General features: G+C 44.0%; 1 protein-coding gene across 1 annotated transcript in view; it reads right to left on the reverse strand.

The window, feature by feature from the left end:
* The window catches only part of TULP4 (TUB like protein 4), a 97,038-nt gene that overhangs the window by 32,798 nt on the left and 43,117 nt on the right, over window positions 1-21,123 (reverse strand). Inside the window, exon 7 of the mRNA XM_029911045.1 lies at window positions 16,506-16,672. Coding sequence (XP_029766905.1) covers window positions 16,506-16,672 — 167 coding nt within the window. The remainder of the gene's footprint in view (window positions 1-16,505; window positions 16,673-21,123) is intronic.

Below are 21,123 nucleotides of genomic sequence, written 5' to 3' on the forward strand. Positions count from 1 at the left end.
AACTGGGGATTCTTAAGTAATCAATATAATTAATACATAATCTAAAGATTGGGCAACACACTTAAAAGAACTGAGAAATCCCTGAAGTATCATCAACAACAGCATAACCACACACTTAGGAGATTTTGTCTGTTCTAAATTATGTTTAATTGTAGGTACTTTTTTAAAAGTAGGAAACCCATTGGCAGTAGATTCTACACAGAATCATGAGACTGGAAGGGACCTCGAGAGGTCATCTAGTCCAGTCCCCTGCACTCATAGCAGGACTAAGTATTATCTCATGACAGAATCTAGCCTTGGGCCACTACCAGCAGGAATCTCCCTTGTAGTCCCTTATGGTCATTCATCGGTTGCTCATCAGCCAGAACCAACCTCCACCCTGTATTGAGGGCACCTGGGACCTGGCTCCGTAGCTCAGGGGTTAGAGCCTGGGTCTTGTAAACCAGGAGGGTGCAGCAGGGTTGGGAACTCAGAACTGGCCAATGCAGCTCATAAAATAGGGAGGACTGGACAGGGAAGGGGCAAGGCCAGGGCACATGGGGATGTGCTCATTTATGCTGTGGAGCCCACGAGAGGACAGGGGCAGAAGTGCCCCTATTTTCTCCAAGGGATGAATCCCACTGTGGGTACAGCTTCCCCTGGCAGTACAGATGGTCTAACTACGCCCCTTTCTACATGCTGGATGAATCAACATGTTACTCCTGGGGGAATTCTGCATAAAAACATTAAAAACTCTGCACCAAAAATTTTAAAATTCTGTGCACCATATTTTAAAATTCTGCATATTTTATGGTGTGTTATTTTGACAAATAATCACTCCAATTTCAATTATTTTGGTAATTTATTTCAAAATACCTGTCAACAAGTATGTCAACAATACAGACAATGGGGGGGGGGGAAAGATCCCCCCCAGGAGTACAGAGTTAAAGAAAACCCTACAACAACCCAGTTCCAGTTTGGGGGTGCTAGAGGTGGCTGCGTGGGGCCCCCCAGACCGCAAAGACCCACAGTCCCATTCCCCCACAGCCTTGCCGTGGGGTCCCCCCGGCCCAGATACCTGCAGTCCCTTTCCCCCCAGAGCCCAGCTGCAGGGCACCCCCCAGTCCAGACACCTGCACCCCTCCTCACTCCAGCCATGGGGCACCACCCCATCCCAGATACCTGCATTCCCCTCACCCCACAGCCTTTACTCCCCCCAGCTTCTTTACAGTCCTGCCAGGTGATGCGGTGCGGCCCTGCCTTTCCACACCCTTTGCCAGAACCGGGTCTCCCAGGCGCTCTCCCATCCCCCAGGCAGATGAGGCTCAAGCCAGGCAGCTGGAGCATGCAGAGCCTCCATTCCCACCGGGCTGGGTGCTCTGCAAGCTGGGCTCTGCAGAGTCCAGTGGACCTTAGGGGCGACCAGCAGCACCAATTCTACAAGGGAAACATGAAATTCTGCGCAGAACATTAATTCTTCGCAAATTCTGCATTGCACAGTGGCGCAGAATTCCTCCAGGAGTAAGATGTGTATATAATAGAGAGAGAAGGAATACACAATTGCGTGGTATAGCACTGGGGTTTTATCAACACGTGGGTAGGATGGACACATTATTCATGACTTTTGAAGCCATGGGTGGCACCTCTGGCAGGAAGGTGCTGTGGGCAATACAAGGTGGGAAGTTAGGAGGGCATGAGTTCTAGTCATGGTTCTGCCACTGACTCACTGTGTGGCCTGGTGTAGTTTCAGTCTCAATTTCCCAACCTTAATTTTGTTGTTTCCTAACTTTTACATGCTTGACTTGACTACATTTTCCAATGTAATTTTTGTGTATGTGATGTTTATAAATATACAGATGTGCAGGTATGTACACACACACACGAATATGTATATGTACATTATATTCTATTCAAATCACAGCGCTTACCCACTCCCGTTGCTATCTCTAGGTAGTCCCTCTATCATATAAAATGGCTTAGCACAGTTTCCTCCCACAGATCTTTACATCTTTTTATCTCAACATTTTCTATGCCATCAGCCAATCTTCATGCTGGTATCGATTTGTCTTTTGCTTATGGATACTGCAGAAATGCTTTGCTGGCATTTTCTTCAGGACAGCACTGCAGTAGGACAATTCTACAGCGTTCTTCATATCTAACATCCAGCATCACTTCACGCAAGGTGAAGGACTATAGGGATTCAAAGTGAGGTACAGTAAAAAAAAAAATTCATTATTACAGACAAGACAAAAAAAAACCCAACTGCCAGATGTGGCCTGACCTTTAAATGCATTGATCAGAATAGGATTTCTTAATAGCTGCCCCTCACACGCTTCCTCCCTGAACTGTGAAGATGTGGATCGATTACTGCAGCAAGTCAATTATCAACCTGCCACAGTGCTCTATCCAAATTCTGCGGTATGAAGTAGCTGGCCTGAGATGTCCTTGCTTCTCATAAAGCATTCCATTTATTTAGGGCAGTTCCAATAAAAAAAGGGGGGGAAATGCTGTTTATAACCATACCACTTTATATACATTCTATTACACTTTATAGGGAATGTGCAAGCAGATCTACCATAGAGTGTTTAACATGAGTGGACATTTGTTTTTTGCCGGGAGCAGGGAAATGCAGCCACAAATTCTGATACTTTCATTTCCATTTTTATTAGGGCTGTCAAGAGATTAAAAAAATTAATTGCGATTAATCGCACTGTTAAACCATAATAAAATACCATTTATTTAAATATTTTTGGATGTTTTCTACAAGTATTTGTAAACAAAAATAATATAAAGTGAGCACTGTACACTTTGTATTCTGTGTTGTAATAGAAATCAATATATTTGAAAATATAGAAAAACATCCAAAAACATTTAATACATCTAAATTGGTATTCTATTGTTTAACAGTGCGATTAATCACGATTAAGTTTTTTAATCGCAGTTAATTTTTTTTAGTTAATCGTGTGAGTTAACTGCGATTAATTGACAGCCCTAATTTTTATCATACAAAATGCCACCAGATTTTATAAGGATCCCATCAGAAAATATAAACGCCTTAATGAATCCCAGGGATCAAATACAAACACACCAGAAAAAGTTTAATTTCTATACAAATAAAAAGGCTTTTAGGGCTAAGCAATGCTAATTTTAAACACAGTACACCGAAGGGCAATTATTGAGATGTTTTACACAAGAAGCACACTGAGTGCAAACACAGATTCAAAACTTGGGTAACAATGAGCTAGATTGTTTTAGAAACAGAAAGGGGGATAGAGACTCTAGTATGTCTCTGTGGCTACGTGCATCCCAGCTGGGAATGGCCTTGCTTATATTACAGCAGTGTGCTGGATTGGATACTCCTAATTAAGTTAGCTTCCTCTGCTACTTTTTCTTATTTGACTCATTCTTCCCCCTGCCAGGGGACCAGTATAATTAGGCTTGGAAGGATTAGATTTTTATTGGTAAATGTTGGTCAACATCCATTTCACTGCACACACACAAACTGATAAAAAAAAAATATTTCCATCAATTACACTCTAAATCTGCAAACAGAAAAAGAGAGAAAAATGCTGGTTGAGAACTTCTTGGAGTTTGATTTAAGGGTATTTACTTTGTATATTTTGACATGTGATGTTGACAATTTATATTTAACCGTTATGAAGCTTTAACTTGGTGAATCAACTTCTACAGTCATTAAATAATGTCTGACCCTCCCCTCATAATTTCCCACAACTGTGAAAATTGAAATTGACAAAAATGCTAAAAAATAAACAGATAGTATCCACTGAAATCATTAAAAAATAAAAATCAAATTCTGCCAAGTCTAAATATAATATACAAACCTTTCATCCCATTCACACAGTTCAGTCAATCTGAATTTAGTGAAAGTCATATGCTCCTTATTGATTTCCCATGTGCTCAGAAATCCTGTGCACTAAGGCCTGCTCACTGTCTGAACCAATACCTTGCCTACTGGGACTGGAAGCTCCACTAGTTGTGAAATACAGTATCCATGAAAATTAGATTCTGGGGAGGAAGTCTCACTGCCGGACATGAACCAATGAGATGGGTTTTGGCGTTGATAAGTACGCAGGATTTCAAATCTTTCAGCAATGAGCACCTAGTTATAAAGGAGAATCTGTCTGACTAATGAATGATGATATGTTTAAGTACAACTGAAAAGAAACTAAACAACATTTTGCTTGCTAATTCTCTCCTTCACTTAAGAAAGGTTGAAGTTTTACAGACACACGTTCAACTCCTAGATCTCTTTTTTCTTTCTTAAAAAAAAGAGAGGAGGGATGGCCCAGTGACTATGATACTAGCCTGAGACTTAGGGTATGTCTACACTACGAGAGTAGTTCGATTTTACTTAAATCGAATATGTGGAATCGATATTGCTAAGTCGAACGTGTGTGTCCACACTAAGGACAGTAATTCGACTTTGTGAGTCCACACTAACGGGGCAAGCGTCGACATTGGAAGCGGTGCACTGTGAGCAGCTATCCCACAGTTCCCGCAGTCCCCGCTGCCCATTGGAATTATGGGTCGAGCCGCCAATGCCTTCTGGGTAAAAAAATGTGTCAAGGGTGCTTTTGGGTCAGTGTCGTCATCCGTCCGTCACTACCGCCGTCCCTCCCTCCCTGAAAGCGCCGGCGGGAAATCAGTTCGCGCACTTTTCTGGTCAGTGACAGCGCGGACGCCACAGCACTGCGATCATGGATCACGCTGCGACCATCGCTGCAGTTGTGGCCGTTCTCAACACCTCGCAGCTTATCATACACCTTTCCCTGAGGCAGATGCAGAGAAATCGGGCGAGGAGGCTACGGCACCGCCGTGAGGGCCTGAAGTCGGAGAGTAGCACAGAGCTGTCAGAAACCACGAGACCCAGCGCCCAGGACATCACGGTGGCAATGGATCATGTGGATATTGTGGAACGGCGATTCTGGGCCCGGGAAACAAGCACGGACTGGTGGGACCGCATAGTGCTGCAGGTCTGGGACGAATCCCAGTGGCTGCGAAACTTTCGCATGCGGAAGGGGACTTTCCTCGAACTTTGTGAGTTGCTGTCCCCTGCCCTGAAGCGCAATGACACCCGGATGCGAGCAGCCCTGACTGTCCAGAAGCGAGTGGCCATAGCTCTCTGGAAGCTTGCAACGCCAGACAGCTACCGGTCAGTCGCGAACCACTTTGGTGTGGGCAAATCTACCGTGGGGGTTGTTGTGATGCAAGTAGCCAACGCAATCGTTAAGGTACTGCTCTCAAAGGTAGTGACCCTGGGAAACGCGCAGGTCATCATAGATGGCTTCGCCGTGATGGGATTCCCAAACTGCGGTGGGGCTATAGATGGGACTCACATCCCTATCCTGGGACCTGACCACCAGGCCAGCCAGTACATTAACAGAAAGGGCTACTTTTCAATGGTGCTGCAAGCACTGGTGGACCATAGGGGACGTTTTACCAACATCAACGTCGGATGGCCGGGCAAGGTTCATGACGCTCGCGTGTTCAGGAACTCTGGTCTGTTTAGACGGCTGCAGGAAGGTATTTACTTCCCGGACTACAAAATAACTCTTGGGGATGTGGAGATGCCTACAGTGATCCTCGGGGACCCAGCCTACCCGCTAATGCCCTGGCTCATGAAGCCCTATACTGGCGCCCTGGACACTGAAAACGAACTCTTCAACTACCGTCTGAGCAAGTGCAGAATAGTGGTGGAGTGTGCTTTTGGCCGTCTCAAAGGGAGATGGAGAAGCTTACTGACTCGCTGTGATCTCAGCGAAACCAATATCCCCATTGTTATAGCAGCTTGCTGTGTGCTCCACAATCTCTGTGAGAGCAAGGGGGAGACCTTTATGGCGGGGTGGGAGGTTGAGGCAAATAGCCTGGCTGCTGATTACGCCCAGCCAGACAGCCGGGCGATTAGAAGATCCCAGCGGGACGCGCTGGGCATCCGGGAGGCTTTGAAAGCAAGGTTCCAGACTGAGCAGGGTAACCAGTGACTGTTAAGTTTGTGGACACAGAAGCTGAACCTCCAGTTACATACCCCCTTCACCCCCTTCCCAAAAAATAAAATCAGTTCTATTTTGTCAATGAACACCGTTGTCTTTATTACTGTTTTCGCGGGAATGTTTTAAACCGGGGACGCAGACTGTGGCGGGGGGCGGGTTTAGTGTTCTGATGCAAATGATGCTTCTAAACTCCAGGAATGACAGGCTCCGCAGTGGTGCACTGGTTGTTTCAACGGAGCCTGCCAGCACTCCTGGGCGGAACTGCGTGTATGTGTCAGCTATGTGAGTTTCTGCCTGGGGGAGGAGGGTTACAGATCCCCTGCTGCGTGGCTCTGTGATCCAGGATAAGGACCGCAGCATAAGATCTGTAACTGCCCTCCCCCGCCACAAAGTCACAGAGCAACCCTCCCCCTCCCCCCCAGGAGATGAAAACCACCTCCCAGACTGACCAGGGTCACTAGTGACTGCACTGTGTATGTGTCCTGATGCTGGACCTGACCCCGCCTCTGTACCCTGCTAAAGGTGACTGTCCTGTCCAATTACCAAGCCCCTTCCCCCCCTTCAGACAGACTCTCCTCCAAAAGAAAGTCATGGAAACAGTAATTAACAGAAACGAATATTTTATTATGAACCACACATGAAACGTGGGGGGTGAAACTTGCACGGGGGCTTCTGTGAGGTGGGTAGGAAAGGACTTTTCAAATTTTGGGGAATGAGAGCCTTCTAGTGCTAGAGCAGTCTGCAGGGGTTGACTGAAAGTTTTAACGGCCCTTGCCGCCCCTCCTTCTTTGTACTTTGGGTGAGGGGGGTGTGGGACTTGGTGGCGGGGGAGGGCGGTTAGAGATAGACTGCAGCGGGGCTCTCTCCTCCTGCCTCCGGTCTTGCAGAACATCCACAAGGCGCCGGAGCATGTCCGTTTGCTCCCTCATTAGTCCAAGCAGCTTTTCAGTAGCCTGCTGGTCCTCCTGACGCCACCTCTCCTCCCGTTCCATGACTGCTCGGTGCATTTGTGACAAGTTCTCCCTCCACTGTGTCTGCTGGGCTCGGGAGCAGTCCATTAGTTCTGAGGACATGTCTTCACGCGTCTTCTTCTTCCTCCGCCTAATCTGCGCTAGCCTCTGGGAGTGTGCTGACAGGCTGGGTTGGGAGACAGTCGCAGATGTGTCTGTGGGAATGGGAAAAAGGGAGTGAATTCCTGAGACAGATAAATGAAGTTGTGTACAAAGAACCTAGTCTTTCTCTGTGAACAAGACCATGCACTCCACCTGTCACATGCGCACTCAGGACAAGGTCGAATTTTCGGCCCTCGCCTTCAGTGCCTGGGGTCTTGCAGTGGTCTTAGCAGTGGTCTTGCAGTGATCTGAGAAGCGTGGCAGGACACCTGAACTTCTGTAGCAGGCAATCATGGTAAGCCCTAGACTTGTGGCTGCGTAAAACTTTAATAGGAGCACTGGCCTCCTGTCACATTGAAAGCAATGCCAGTCTCAATGCCAGCAATCAGGCAAGCATGAACTCGGCCCCTGTCCCACCCCCTCGCGGCTGTCCCAGGGAAAGATCCCTGTATGCTGCCCCTCTCCCTCCACCGCGTGGCTGTAAAGCAGTCCCAATACTAACATTCCCCTCCCTAATTCAAAGCAGGGCATCATGAGCGACATCACCCTCATGAGGATCTCGGACAGCGAGAAGGAACGCATGCTGAGGGAAAGCATGCAAAAACCAGGGCCGTATGCCGCTATGCTGTGCCGTGCGATGATCCCTGAATACTTGATTGTGTCGTGGCGGGGAAACGTGTGCTACCACGGAGGGCCCAATAAGATCGCCCTACCCAGGAACCTGATGAACAGGCTGTAACTGTACCTCCATGAGACCTACGAGGAGTTCTCCTATGAGGATTTCGCGTCTATCCCCGGCCATATTGACCGGATTTTCGCGTAGGTGCACTGGGACTAAAGAGTGGAGCGTCTTGGGCTGCATAATCATGAATACCCGGACATTGTAAAAAAATTTTTAAATAGTTGGGACTAAATAGTGAAGAGCCCAAGGCAGAGAAATCATGAGAAACCCTTTGTTGATATTGTAAATATTCAAGTTTTGTTGTAGATAAATGTTTACATGTTTAAAGCACTTTAGGAAATAAGCCATTGTTAATATTGTAAATAATTCAGTTCTGTTAAAAATAAATGTTTAGATGTTTAAAGCACTTACTGCTTGATCCTTCCCCTGATTCTGTGTCCGGGGTAAGGGATGGGGACGGTTGGTAGGGGATCTCGGTAAGGGTGATGAAGAGCTCCTGGCTGTCGGGGAAATCAGCGGTGCCAGCGCTGTCGACTGCCTCGTCCTCCTCATCTCCTTCTTCATCTTCCCCGTCCGCTAACATGTCCGACAAGGAACCGGCCGCGGACAATATCCCATCCTCAGAGTCCACGGTCACTGGTGGGGTAGTGGTGGCGGCCGCACCTAGGATGGAATGCAGTGCCTCGTAGAAACGGGATGTGTGGGGCTGGGATCCGGAGCGTCCGTTTGCCTCTTTGGTTTTTTGGTAGCCTTGTCTCAGCTCCTTGATTTTCACGCGGCACTGCGTTGCATCCCAGCTGTATCCTCTCTCTGCCATGGCTTTAGAGATCTTCTCGTAGATCTTAGCATTCCTTCTTTTGGAGCGCAGCTCTGAAAGCACGGACTCATCGCCCCACACAGCGATGAGATCCAAGACTTCCCGATCAGTCCATGCTGGGGCCCTCTTTCTATTAGATTGCACGGCCATCTCTGCTGGAGAGCTCTGCATCGTTGCCAGTGCTGCTGAGCTCGCCACGATGTCCAAACAGGAACTGAGATTCAAACTGCCCAGACAGGAAAAGGAATTCAAATTTTCCCGGGGCTTTTCCTGTGTGGCTGGTCAGAGCATCCGAGCTCGGACTGCTGTCCAGAGCGTCAACAGAGTGGTGCACTGTGGGATAGCTCCCGGAGCTATTAGCGTCGATTTCCATCCACACCTAGCCTAATTCGATATGGCCATTTCGAATTTAGCGCTACTCCTCTCGTTGGGGAGGAGTACAGAAGTCGAATTTAAGAGAGCTCTATGTCGAACTAAATAGCTTCGTGGTGTGGACGGGTGCAGGGTTAATTCGATGTAACGGCGCTAAATTCGACATAAAAGCCTAGTGTACACCAGGCCTTAGAAAACATGGATTCAAGTCCTTGCTCTGCTCCAGGCTTCCTGTGTGACAAGTCACATAGCCTCTCTGCCTCAGTTAATTTACTGGTGTGTTGTGAGGATAAATACATGAATGACTGAGAGACACTCTGATACCACAGTGATGGGGACATATAAGATTTTTCAAACTGCAAAACTGACAGTTAGTTTGCTGTTTGTTTCTTAGTTATTTCAGCTCAAAGTTTCCATAATAAAGCATCTTTTCACACCTCAATTCAGCTGAAATACATCAGTTTTAACTGAACGAGTCTTTTCCAACACAAGATAATGAACATGCAGAAAAAGAGACTCAAATTCTCAGACATGAACAACTCTGAAGATTCCTGAACACATTTGCCAGGTGTGACAGTGACCGATTTACATGGGTTATTATGGCTTGTCTTACTTGAACACATCAAGACCTTTACTGAGATCCTGAAACATATTCCAAATTGCCTTGTTGCTATTTCTGTAACAAAACAAAGTCATGTTGAAGCTTTAGTGGCAATCAGCCAACAACCCCCAAATAGGATTCAGTTCAGTGGATATAAGCAAAAGGCCACAATAACACAGAAGCAATGAATCTGAAGACTATAAGTGATGTCAATTAGGACCACGTACAGGACGTCAGTTCAGCTGGAGAATATAAAAGGCAGACTCTTCCCGCATTGTCCTTTTAAATCTGAAGTTAACCTAAAATTCTACCCATCTCCTTGGAGCCCTGAGTTGAATGGATTTTATACCATTACAGGTTATCTGCAAAATTCCTTGATCTTTAATCCACCAATTCAGATGCCAGACTTTTATGGGACAGAAACAGTATTTAAAAGGCAGAGAGCCCTTGTGCTTATAGTAAAGTGCTAGGAAGCAGGAGAATCTTGCTTTTATATCCAAGCTATGCCACTCAAAGTAAAGCTATAAGGAAGTCACTTTATTTCTGTATAGCTCAACACAGTTTGTGAATTTGGTGAAAGAAATCCCTGAATACCATATTCTGCTGAATCGAGCTATTTTAAATAAAAACTTACCTTTGTTAAACACCCAACACTTGTTCCTACAGGAAGTTCCATAATCCATAACACAAGGTCTGTACACAACAAAAAACTCTAGTATTCTTAGACGGTTAGGCCCAGGCCAATTAGGAGTTTGCACATACCCATAATCTGTCTGAAACAGGCAGGGCAGGAATTAATTCCTCTTTTACTACACATCTGGAGGAATCATAATGCTTTTTTTTTAACCAGGTGAATTTGATATAAGCGCAGGGCTTGCTTGCTTGTTGCAAAAAGCTGTTACATTATGCCAATTCAGGGGAGCTCAACGTAGGGAGTCAAAAACCTCCAATAGGGTGTCAGGTTTTGAGCCACACTGCCTTTCCCATATTGCTCAATGTGGTATTGGAGATTGTCCAAGTTTGAGAACCACAGTACTAAATGGCTATATTTTGATTAATGAATTAACCAGAAAAAGAAGAGCCAACTTCTGAGCCTAATCTTGCTCCCATTAAGGTCTGTACGAGTTCTATCACGGATTTTAACAGGAGCAGGAGCAAACCCAGTATTTATAGATGCAACCTATAGCTTTTCAACAGCCAACTAGAAAACTGGGGTAAAAATATTTAGCTTCATTCTTTCCAAAAAGTTTTCAGTTCTATCTCATTTTATACTATGTCTACCTTCCTGAATTTGTACAGCTCCTTTTCTATTCTAACAATATCAGAATAAAAGATTCTGTAACAATCAACAAAAAATTACACACAAAACTAGAACCTTTTAAACTGAGCATCCTACTGAACTAACATTTAAATAACTGATGCATTGAGAAAAATGTGATCACACTATAAAACTGTCTGTTTATCAAGGTCAGCTGTAAACCTAATATTGCTAAGTATAAGCATAGAGTATGCCATGTTGATTCCACTTCCTCCATACAGGTAGTTCACTTTGGCCTGATTCTGCTTTACTTGCCCCAATTTTACACTGGTGTAACTCCATACACTACAGTGGAGTTACTCTCAATCTACACTCATGTAAATGAGATCACAATCAGGATCTCCAGGCCCCAATTCCCATTGCTATGGTCCTCTCTGGGCCATGTAAGAGAGAATTTTAAGGCCCCTAGAAAGGATCAGCACCTAAGCAACTTATCTGAGCCATTAAGCAGAATGAATTATCACAACTTCACAGATTTTTGTAATGTCTGCAGTGAGGCAACTGTGGAGTGATGTGGTAGGAGCCTCCCCTACTGGGAAGCTATGAAGCAACTGTATCTAGTTGGAGGATGGCTTTATGACAGCAGGTATAGTAAACTGATATACTGGAGATCCTGCCACACATCCAATGAGTAATTCTGAAGTGACAGAATTGGGTTGCAGCATTCCTGATAAACAATTTTAGCAAGACTGTAATGAGAGTCTTGAGTAAGTCCAATTATTATTATCACTGTCTCTGCTTAATGCAGGAGAAAGGGTGATGATGGTTTAACAAATAAATACAAAAGGTTTGTAAATGTTCCTCCAATAAGGAATGCATGAATAGGGCATTTCACTATTTTTATTCTATTTTAAAATGCAAGAGAAGCATTACTGAAAAACAAAACCACTAAAGAAAGGAATTTGGCTTATCTTTGCTTGATCAGATTTGGGTTGGGGGAAAGAAATGTTAAACAATTAGGTTTACAGGAACAAACAGTATTCCTTTGACTAGTTTAAAGTTTATGGGCAGCCTTTAAAACAGTGGCTCTCAAATTTTTGTACTGGTGACCCCTTTCACATAGCAAGCTTCTGAGTGCGACCCCCCCTTATAAATTAAAAACACTTTTTAATATATTTAGCACCATTATAAATGCTAGAGGCAAAGCAGGATTTGGGGTGGAGGTTGACAGCTCGTGACCCCCCATGTAATAACCACACAACCCCCTGAGGGGTCCTGACCCCCAGTTTGAGAACCCCTGCTTTAAAATATATGCTTTGTATAAACAAGCACTGAAACCGCAAGTGCAGTTGATACCCCAACATTACAGATCTTTGAGTTTTTATTCAGATAACAGTGCATAGGGGATGGTTCCAATAAGATTAATGTATGAAGGCTCAGTAGCGTGGGGTGATGAACACCCTCAACTCTCAGTGAATTCAACAGAAGCTGAGAGTACATGGTGCCTCACAAGGTAAATTCCAATACTGGTTCAAGGCCTGCCACTGTTGTTCAGTCTATCCAGGTTTTTTGTATATGACATTTTGTGATGTTAAGGGGAGCTATGGGTGTTGGGTTAATGCCACTGACAGGGCAATATGCCAAAGGCTGTTACACCTTGATGTCTATACTCTCCCAAGTGTGAATTATTTTTCATATAAGTCTTAGGCTGGATTGAATGCTTCTAACCGAGCATGATCCCCTTGCTTATGATGTTATTTATCTTCAGAGATCGTAGCCAGAAAACTAGGTTATCCATTTATGAACAATATAATCACTCATTGATGGTCAGGGATTAAGAGTTGATAACCAGATGTTAGACACCAAATTGTACCAAAGCAGGAGGAGAAGATGGGGACATAAAGCAGAGTTTGTTCTCAAGGGAAACTGTGACAATGATCATCATCATCATTAGGAGTAAACCAAAGTGAACAGTTCTGAGGTTCTTATTCCTACTCTGTGGCTAGCTGTGGCTTTACACCAAGTAATGTATGATCTAACTAAACTGAATATAAATTCTACAGCAGCTTTCACGGAGTTATTTTTATAAACTACCCAATAAATTGTCACTTAATCCCCACCAAAACATCCAGAATATACAAACAGCATAAACAATAACAGTTTAATGTATTTTACAGTGAAGACACCAGGTAACTGCTTTATCAGACATACGAACCAGGAGCGCCTCACACTAAATCAATTTTGCACCAGTAATCTGATCTCTGCAATGTTCAGTGCTGCTTAACTTTCTTGCCATTAATTAAATCAGGAACTGTGCTGATATTAAATAAATGCACCATCCCCTTCATACACTGCCTGTTCTAGAGGAAACTGCTTTCATAGCAGGGTTTGAGATGTGACAAACTCTCCTCTTCCCACGCATTCCCTTTCAATTGCCAATGGTCAATTTTATAAAATCCCATCACAGCACTGACTGCCATTCTCCAGCAGAGTATTGATTTTACTGCGGCTGGTGTTCATAAGACAAATTACTGGGACCGTGGACTCAGTCTGTCCACTACATGTATCTTTGGAGCAGCCATGTAGAATAACAAATGTCACTAACAATCTTTTTGTGCAATAACAAGTTCTAGCTGATTTTGTCAGTAACCCAAATGATCTACAAATTCTAGTACACTGCTACTTAGATCAGGGATGGGGGCTTCAGCTGGTCAACCAGATCATTTTATTTGGTCTGCCACTGCCTCAGCTTAGGGCAGGAGGTCTGGCAGCACCAGGGCTAAGAAGGGGGCGTGGCAGGGTGGGGCATCACGGGGCGTGGGGGAAAGCTGGCCTGCACATATGCACGCATCACATACCCTGTGGTGAGATCCAATGGGCTGGAGGAGGGAGCTGGGTCCAGCACTGTAGGACCACAGCTACTGCTGTGGGATGAGTGCAGGGTGGGCTCGCTCTCTAACCCTGCCTGCCTGGGGCCTCCCACCACCCAGGAACAGGACACCCTCCCACCCAAGTTATCCCTCCCCTGGGGCAGGACCCAACACTCCCCTAACAGCCAAAGGATTTTAGTGGATTTTGTGGCCCTCTAGTACCTTCCAGTTGCCAATCCCGGCCTTAGATGGTAATATTATTAGGCCCAGTGTTCAAACGTGTGGACACATACAATGTAAATGGACAAAGGACAGGAGAAAGAGATCCGAAGTACCTTGTTTAGGCACCCCTCCTCTCAATTTCACCAGTGTAAATTACAAATTAATTTAACTGAAGTCAACAGAATTACACAAACCAATGTGAGATGAAAATCAGGCCCTAATCTTAGGCCTGGTCTACACTCAGTGTTTGTACGAGTATAATTATTTTGGTTAGGATGTGATTTTTTTTACTGAAATAGTTATACCAGTATGGTCCATAGTGTGGACACAGTTATACCAGTAAAAAGATATCTTGTACTGATATAGTTTATTCGGCTTCCTATCTGGGGAATTATACTGCTATAACCAAAATAGTTATACTGGTATAAGCACTTTTGGGGCTTGTCTACACACTGACACTGAGGAAAATTAATCTGAATTAACTAAGGCTACATCTACACTACAGGGGGGAGTCGATTTAAGATACGCAAATTCAGCTACTTGAATAGCGTAGCTGAATTCGACGTATCACAGCCGACTTACCCCGTTGTGAGGACGGCGGCAAAATCGACTTCTGCGGCTTTTTGTCAGCGGCGCTTACTACCACCTCCCCTGGTGGAGTTAGAGCGCCGATTCGGGGATCGATTGTCGCGTCCCAATGGGACGCGATAAATCGATCCCCGAGAGGTCGATTTCTACCCGCCGATTCAGGCGGGTAGTATAGACCAGGCCTCAAGGTGTGCATTTAAAGTGTTTTAGCTAAAGCACATTAAAACCATGTGTGGACACCTTATTCAGAATTAAAGTGTCCTTAATTCGCTTTATTCTATTTGGAAGCTAAACTGAATTAAGGCCACTTTAATTCTGAATGAGATATCCACACTGGGGTTTAAAGCAATCTAACTAATCCACTTTAAATTCACACCTTTAGGTAATTCAGATTAATTTTCCTAAGTGTCCCCATGTAGACAAGTCCTTATACTGGCATAATTGCATCCACCTGGGTGGTGGTGGGGGTTGTATTGTTTTAACTATACTGATATAGTTAAAGTGGTACAAACTGTATGTGTAGACAAGCCCTTCAGCAGCTAAATCATCACTTAGATGCCTATATACACATTTGGGTCCCTAATATTTTGCACCCAAGCTTGGATGCGGAGCATATTATTATAAATAAAAATAATTACAGAAGAATTAAATCCAAACTAAAATGTATGTAATTAATTACTGTATGCTACCCTTGAGAGATAAATAAATACAAATGTGGAAATTCAGGAGTTAGCTTGCTATGAAGTCCTTAAGTCAGCATTTTGTACCCACTTCATTTCCTGGTATTGCAGAATAAACAAAGTAAACAACAATAATAATAATAATGTATATCTATGGAACATTCCATCGCTTGCGGATTTCAGAGCACTTAAACATTAATTAAGCCTCACAACACCATGGAGAAGAATGAAAGAGGTGTTGTCCCCATTTTATAGACAGTGAACCAAGGCATAGGGTGAAATTCATTCCTGTTCAGAGAGCCAGCAGAAAACATATGCACCACTTAAGTCTTATTTTGTGGACTTAAGTGGCATATAGGTCTTTTGCTGAAGTTCACCCAGAGAGATTAAGTGACTTGCCAAAGGTCATGTGGGAAGTCTGTGGTGAATCTGGGAACAGAAACAAGCCCTCCCAACTCAGAATTCTGTGTTTTACCCATAATACCATCCGTGCCCATAAAAGTAATAAAAGATTCATACATCGTAGGACCTCCTGTTCTATCAGGTTGTCCTACCCCTACACTAAGACAGAATTGTCCTGTATATGTAAGGAGATAATAGACAGGGAGGACAGTCTTGTGGTTAAGATTTTGGATTTAGACTCAGGAGATATGAGTTCAATTCCTGGTTCTGCCACAGATTTCCAGTGTGACTTTGGGTAAGGCACTTAGACACAGGGTGTTAAAGGTATTTAGGTGGTGCTGTGCTCAGTATTGCAACACCTGACTGATTTAGGAGCTTAAATCTCATTTTCAAAAAGGATTCAGGCACTTAAGAACCAAAATCCCATTAACTGTCACTAGAATTTTGGTTCCTAAATGCATAAATCCTTTTTGAAAATGAGGTTTAAGCTCCTAAATCACTTAGGCGTTGCAACACTGGCCACAGCAATGCCTAGATATCTTTAACAATCTGGGCCTTAGTGTCTCTGCTCTTTAGTTCCTCATCTCTCATCCTTTTGTCTGTCTTGTCTAGACTGTAAAGTCTTTGGTGCAACTGTCTCTCACTAGGTGTCTGTACAGTGCCTCACACAATGAAGTCCTGATCTCAGTTGGAGCCTCAAGGCCTGACCATAATACTCATAATAATAATAATTAATTATATGATACGTTCCTGCAATTCAGATTCTAGGAGCTCCAAAGACTTAGAACTCGTTAAACACATTCAGTTGAGCACTTCAGTAATGTGTGCCTATATTATTGGGATAATGTAAGTGGAAAAATTATTGAAGCTCTGGCATTAATACCAGAGCTAACTTCAAAAACATCCCTTACCTGCACAGGAGTCTCCAGTGTGTAGATATGTTCCCCACGGACATTGTAGAACTTGACGAGCGCACTTTTCAGAATGGAACTGCTACCAAGGTCAGCTAGCTGACTTTGCTTTTCCATGCCTGCTACAGCCAACAGGTCTCCCTGTGTACACCACTGCACCACTACATCTGAAATCACAAAGATAAGACATCTGTGGGGTAGGACACTGTCACCAATAATCACAACCAATATGGGTAGCAAGTCCCATTATCAAAAGTTACTTAGGAGCCCAACTTTCACTGAAAGTCAATAGGAATTAGACTCCAAGGTCAGTTAGGTGCTGCAACACTTAATAGAGCAATACCTAAACACCTTTAAAAACTTAGATCTTAGAGGCATAAGTCCCACTGACTTTCAATGAAACTTAGGCTAATATGTCACTTAATGCACTTTTAAAATGTTATCCGCTCTATCTTTAATAAAATATAACAGGTGTGTTAAAAATATATTGCCTTCTTTACCTTTGCGAAGAGTCTACAATGTATATCAGGGCCTACATTTTGGATGTAAGTATCAGCAAGGAACAAAATAATGTATTATAGATGTTATATACAATATACATATCAATACACACACAGCTAATCTCTTTTGATCGATAGGGATCCCTCTCCTACAGACATCTGCCCAGGCCTTCATTTTGGGATGCTGATTTCTGTCCCTGACATCCTCCAGCCCCCTATCTACTTCAGCAAGAGCACAGGAATAATATTTTGTGTTTCTGCCTTCAAGGTCAATGGCAGTTATGTGTGTGCAAGGAATACAGAACAGGCCTGTAGATAGTTTTACCTTTAAACCTGAGACGGAAGGCAGGCCAGACAAACTCTGTGCTCGGTCGGGGATGCTCAATTTGCCAAGAACCTTTGGAATACAGTGTTGTTGTAGCTGTGGTGGTCCCAGGATATTAAAGAGACAAGGTGGGTGAGGTAAAATCTTTTATTGGATCAACTTCCGTTGGTGAGAGAAACAAGCCTTTGAGCTTACACAGAGCTCTTCTTCAGGTCTGAGAAATGTACTCAGAGTGTCACAGCTAAACACAAGGTGGAACAGATTGTTTCAAGGGGTCATTCAGGGTGAAGTGGCCTATTAACACCTCTCCAGTCATAAAGGAGGGGGAAAAAAGCCATGGGCGGTGGTTAGTGGGTTACAGATTATTGTAATAAGCCATAAATCCAGTCCATGATCTTTAGTGTCTAGCAAAGTTATGAATTTAAACTCTCAGGCTCATCTTTTGAAGGTGTTGTGCAGGTTTCCTACGAAGCTGAGGACTGAGAGGTCAGCTATAGAGTGATCGCTTTGTGACAAGTGTTCACCCACAGGAGATATGGTGTTTTTGTCTTTTATTATTTTTCTGTGAGAGTTCATTTGACAGTGCAGTGATAGTCTCATATCACACACATGGTTGTCACTGGGGTACTTAGTGTACTGGATGAGATACACAACATGTGATAGGCATGTGTAGGACCCATCAATCTTGAAAAGTGTGTTGTGGAGGGTACTGATCATCGTAGCAGTAGAAATATGTTTGCAGATTTTGCATCTGCTGTTCTGGCAGGGTCTGGTGCCACTGTGAGTTGATGTGTGCTGGTCTGTGGGGAGCTTGCTTCTGATGAGCTCGGAGAGGTTGGCCCTTCAAACAACTCCCCAACATGTGCTGTACCTCATCCAGTGCACTAAATCCCCCAACAACAACTATGTGGGTGAAACCAGACAATCGCTGCACTCTCGAATGAACTCCCACAGAACAATAATCAAAGACAAAAACACCATATCACCTATGGGTGAACACTTTTCACAAAGCGATCACTCTATATCTGACCTCTCAGTCCTCATCTTCATAGGAAACCTGCACAACACCTTCAAAAGATGAGTCTGGGAACTTAAATTAATAACGCTGCTAGACATTAAAAATCATGGACTGAACAGACACACTAGATTTATGGCTTATTACAACAATCTATAACCCACTAACCTCCTATTTCTGCTCCTCCCCCTCCCCTTCCATGAGTGGAGCCACTATTCCATGAATGATTCCTTGAAGTATGTTAAAAAGGGGATAGAGAATAAGTTGGAGAATATCTTATTGCCCTTATATAAATCCATGGTACGCCCACATCTTGAATACTGCGTACAGATGTGGTCCCCTCATCTCAAAAAAGATATACTTGCATTAGAAAAGGTTCAGAGAAGGGCAACTAAAATGATTAGGGGTTTGGAACGGGTCCCATATGAGGAGAGATTAAAGAGGCTAGGGCTTTTCAGCTTGTAAAAGAGGAGACTAAGGGGGGATATGATAGAGGTATATAAAATCATGAGTGATGTGAAATAAGGTGAGTAAGGAAATAAGTGAAAAGTTATTTACTTGTTCCCATAAGAACTAGGGGCCACCAAATGAAATTAATGGGCAGCAGGTTTAAAATAAATAAAAGGAAGTTCTTCACACAGCGCACAGTCAACTTGTGGAACTCCTTGCCTGAGGAGGTTGTGAAGGCTAGGACTGTAACAGGGTTTAAAAGAGAACTGGATAAATTCATGGAGGTTAAGTCCATTAATGGCTATTAGCCAGGATGGGTAAGGAATGGTGTCCCTAGCCTCTGTTTGTCAGAGGGTGGTGATGGACGGCAGGAGAAAGATCACTTGATCATTACCTGTTAGGTTCACTCCTCCTGGGGCACTTGGCATTGGCCACTGTCAGTAGACAGGATACTGGGCTGGATGGACCTTTGGTCTGACCCAGTACGGCTATTCTTATGTTCTTAACTACTTATGCGAAACAATCTGTTCCATCTTATCTCTCTCACCAACAGACACTGAGCCAATAAAAGATATTACTTCACCCACTTTGTTTCTCTAAGAACTTTTGAAGACATTTATGGGCAAGAAGCGGTCTTCAAATGAAGACACAGAAGAGAAATGAGAGTTGGCAGAAAGGATCTCAGAATTGTTTTAAGTTGGCAACTTGTCATTTTCAGGGACTTCTATGTGCAATTTTAATATGGTTTTGTATTACTGCAACTGTTTCCTTTCTGATGATATTTCTCATTGGGACTATGCTTCTGAACATATCAGAGGCAGGATGTTTGTTTCTCAAGAGATTTTTTCATAGACTAGCACACATGATGTTCCTCGATATTCTCTCCCTGAAAATGTTTCTACAGTGGGATTTAATTCTCTTTCTAGGATATTATGACAGACATATTAGAAATCAATGGGACAGACAGACCAACCCCATTTCTAATAACCTGCCTAATTTTAGGTTTACCCAAGAGAACAGAACAACCTCTTTTGGGCAAAAGTCCTAGGTGAGATGCTGTGCCATACTTGAACTCTCAACCTAGTAGGAGGAGGGGGATTATGGTGGATTTAAGCCACCTTTGTGCCCTCTTGATCCTGGCCTGCTCCAGAAGCTGGAGTGGCTCCCAGCATAACTTAGACAGCTTTGAAGTCTAAGCGATGGCAGCCTCTCTGGAATCTGCACAACGCTGTGTGCTGCAGCCCTACCCCTAATATGTTCCTCTTCCACCCATAGCCCCCCCCCCCAAACACACACACAACATATCCCTATGTCAGGACTTGGGAGGTGGGGGGGTGTCCTTGAATAACAGCCTCACCGCTATCTTCCTCAGTTCCTGCACCAGGGGAATCTTCCTTGGCAGCAACTGGGACTTTTACAGCCCATTTATGCTGCTCCCCCTCTTTTACCTGGTGCAAAGAGGCCAGAGTAGAGGTGAGGATCTCATTTCTAATATTTTTTGGCCTCTTTCTTGTCCTCATTTCAAGGAAAAAACAAGGACATTAGTGTGGCTTATGTAGATTTCTGGGTTTAGAACATCTGGCCTTTGAATAATTACAGTTACAGTTTATATCATTATTATTTAGCTTGTGGTCTCACACAGAATGGGCCTGGCACTTCTCAAATGCAGAAGAGACAGTCCCCAAGGAGCTTAATGTTTAAACAGACCGAGACCGATGGGAGGTGTATGTGTGGGGGGAAGAAGTGGAAGGATCACAAGCAGAGTGATCCTGGTAAAGACTATATTTAATGTGTCTTGTTAGTTCAGCTTTCCTGGTGATGATAAAAGCCACCAGAACTGGCCTGCCACATGAGGGACAGTAAGCTGCCTCCCATGAAGAGGTGTAGTAGCAGATACAAGTTAAATGCCCCGGAGCGCTGGGACACATTCCTTCTGGGACAACGTTACTCCACACAAACTCTTATTCTGGGCCGTGCCCACAGGGGACAAATGAGGCCTGAAAGAAAAGCAACTCACTGTAACAGAGAGTTGGGTTCAGTGTGGGCAGAGACACAGCTTGCATCTAGAGCATAAATTAAAAGGTAAAATGTAAGGATTAAAGGAGACTGTTGAATAGCTCAGGATGGGTCTATTACAGGAGTGGGTGGGTGCGGTTCTGCGGCCTGCAATGGGTAGGAGATCAGACTAGATGATAATGATGATCCCTTCTAGCCTTAAAGTCTATGAGTCTATATTTAACTTGTATCAGAGGGGTAGCCATGTTAGTCTGAATCTGTAAAAAGCAACAGAGGGTCCTGTGGCACCTTTAAGACTAACAGAAGTATTGG

The sequence above is a fragment of the Terrapene carolina genome, unplaced genomic scaffold, assembly GCF_002925995.2.
Source record: "Terrapene carolina triunguis isolate 2854851 unplaced genomic scaffold, T_m_triunguis-2.0 Scaffold85, whole genome shotgun sequence".
Lineage (NCBI taxonomy): Eukaryota > Metazoa > Chordata > Testudines > Emydidae > Terrapene > Terrapene triunguis.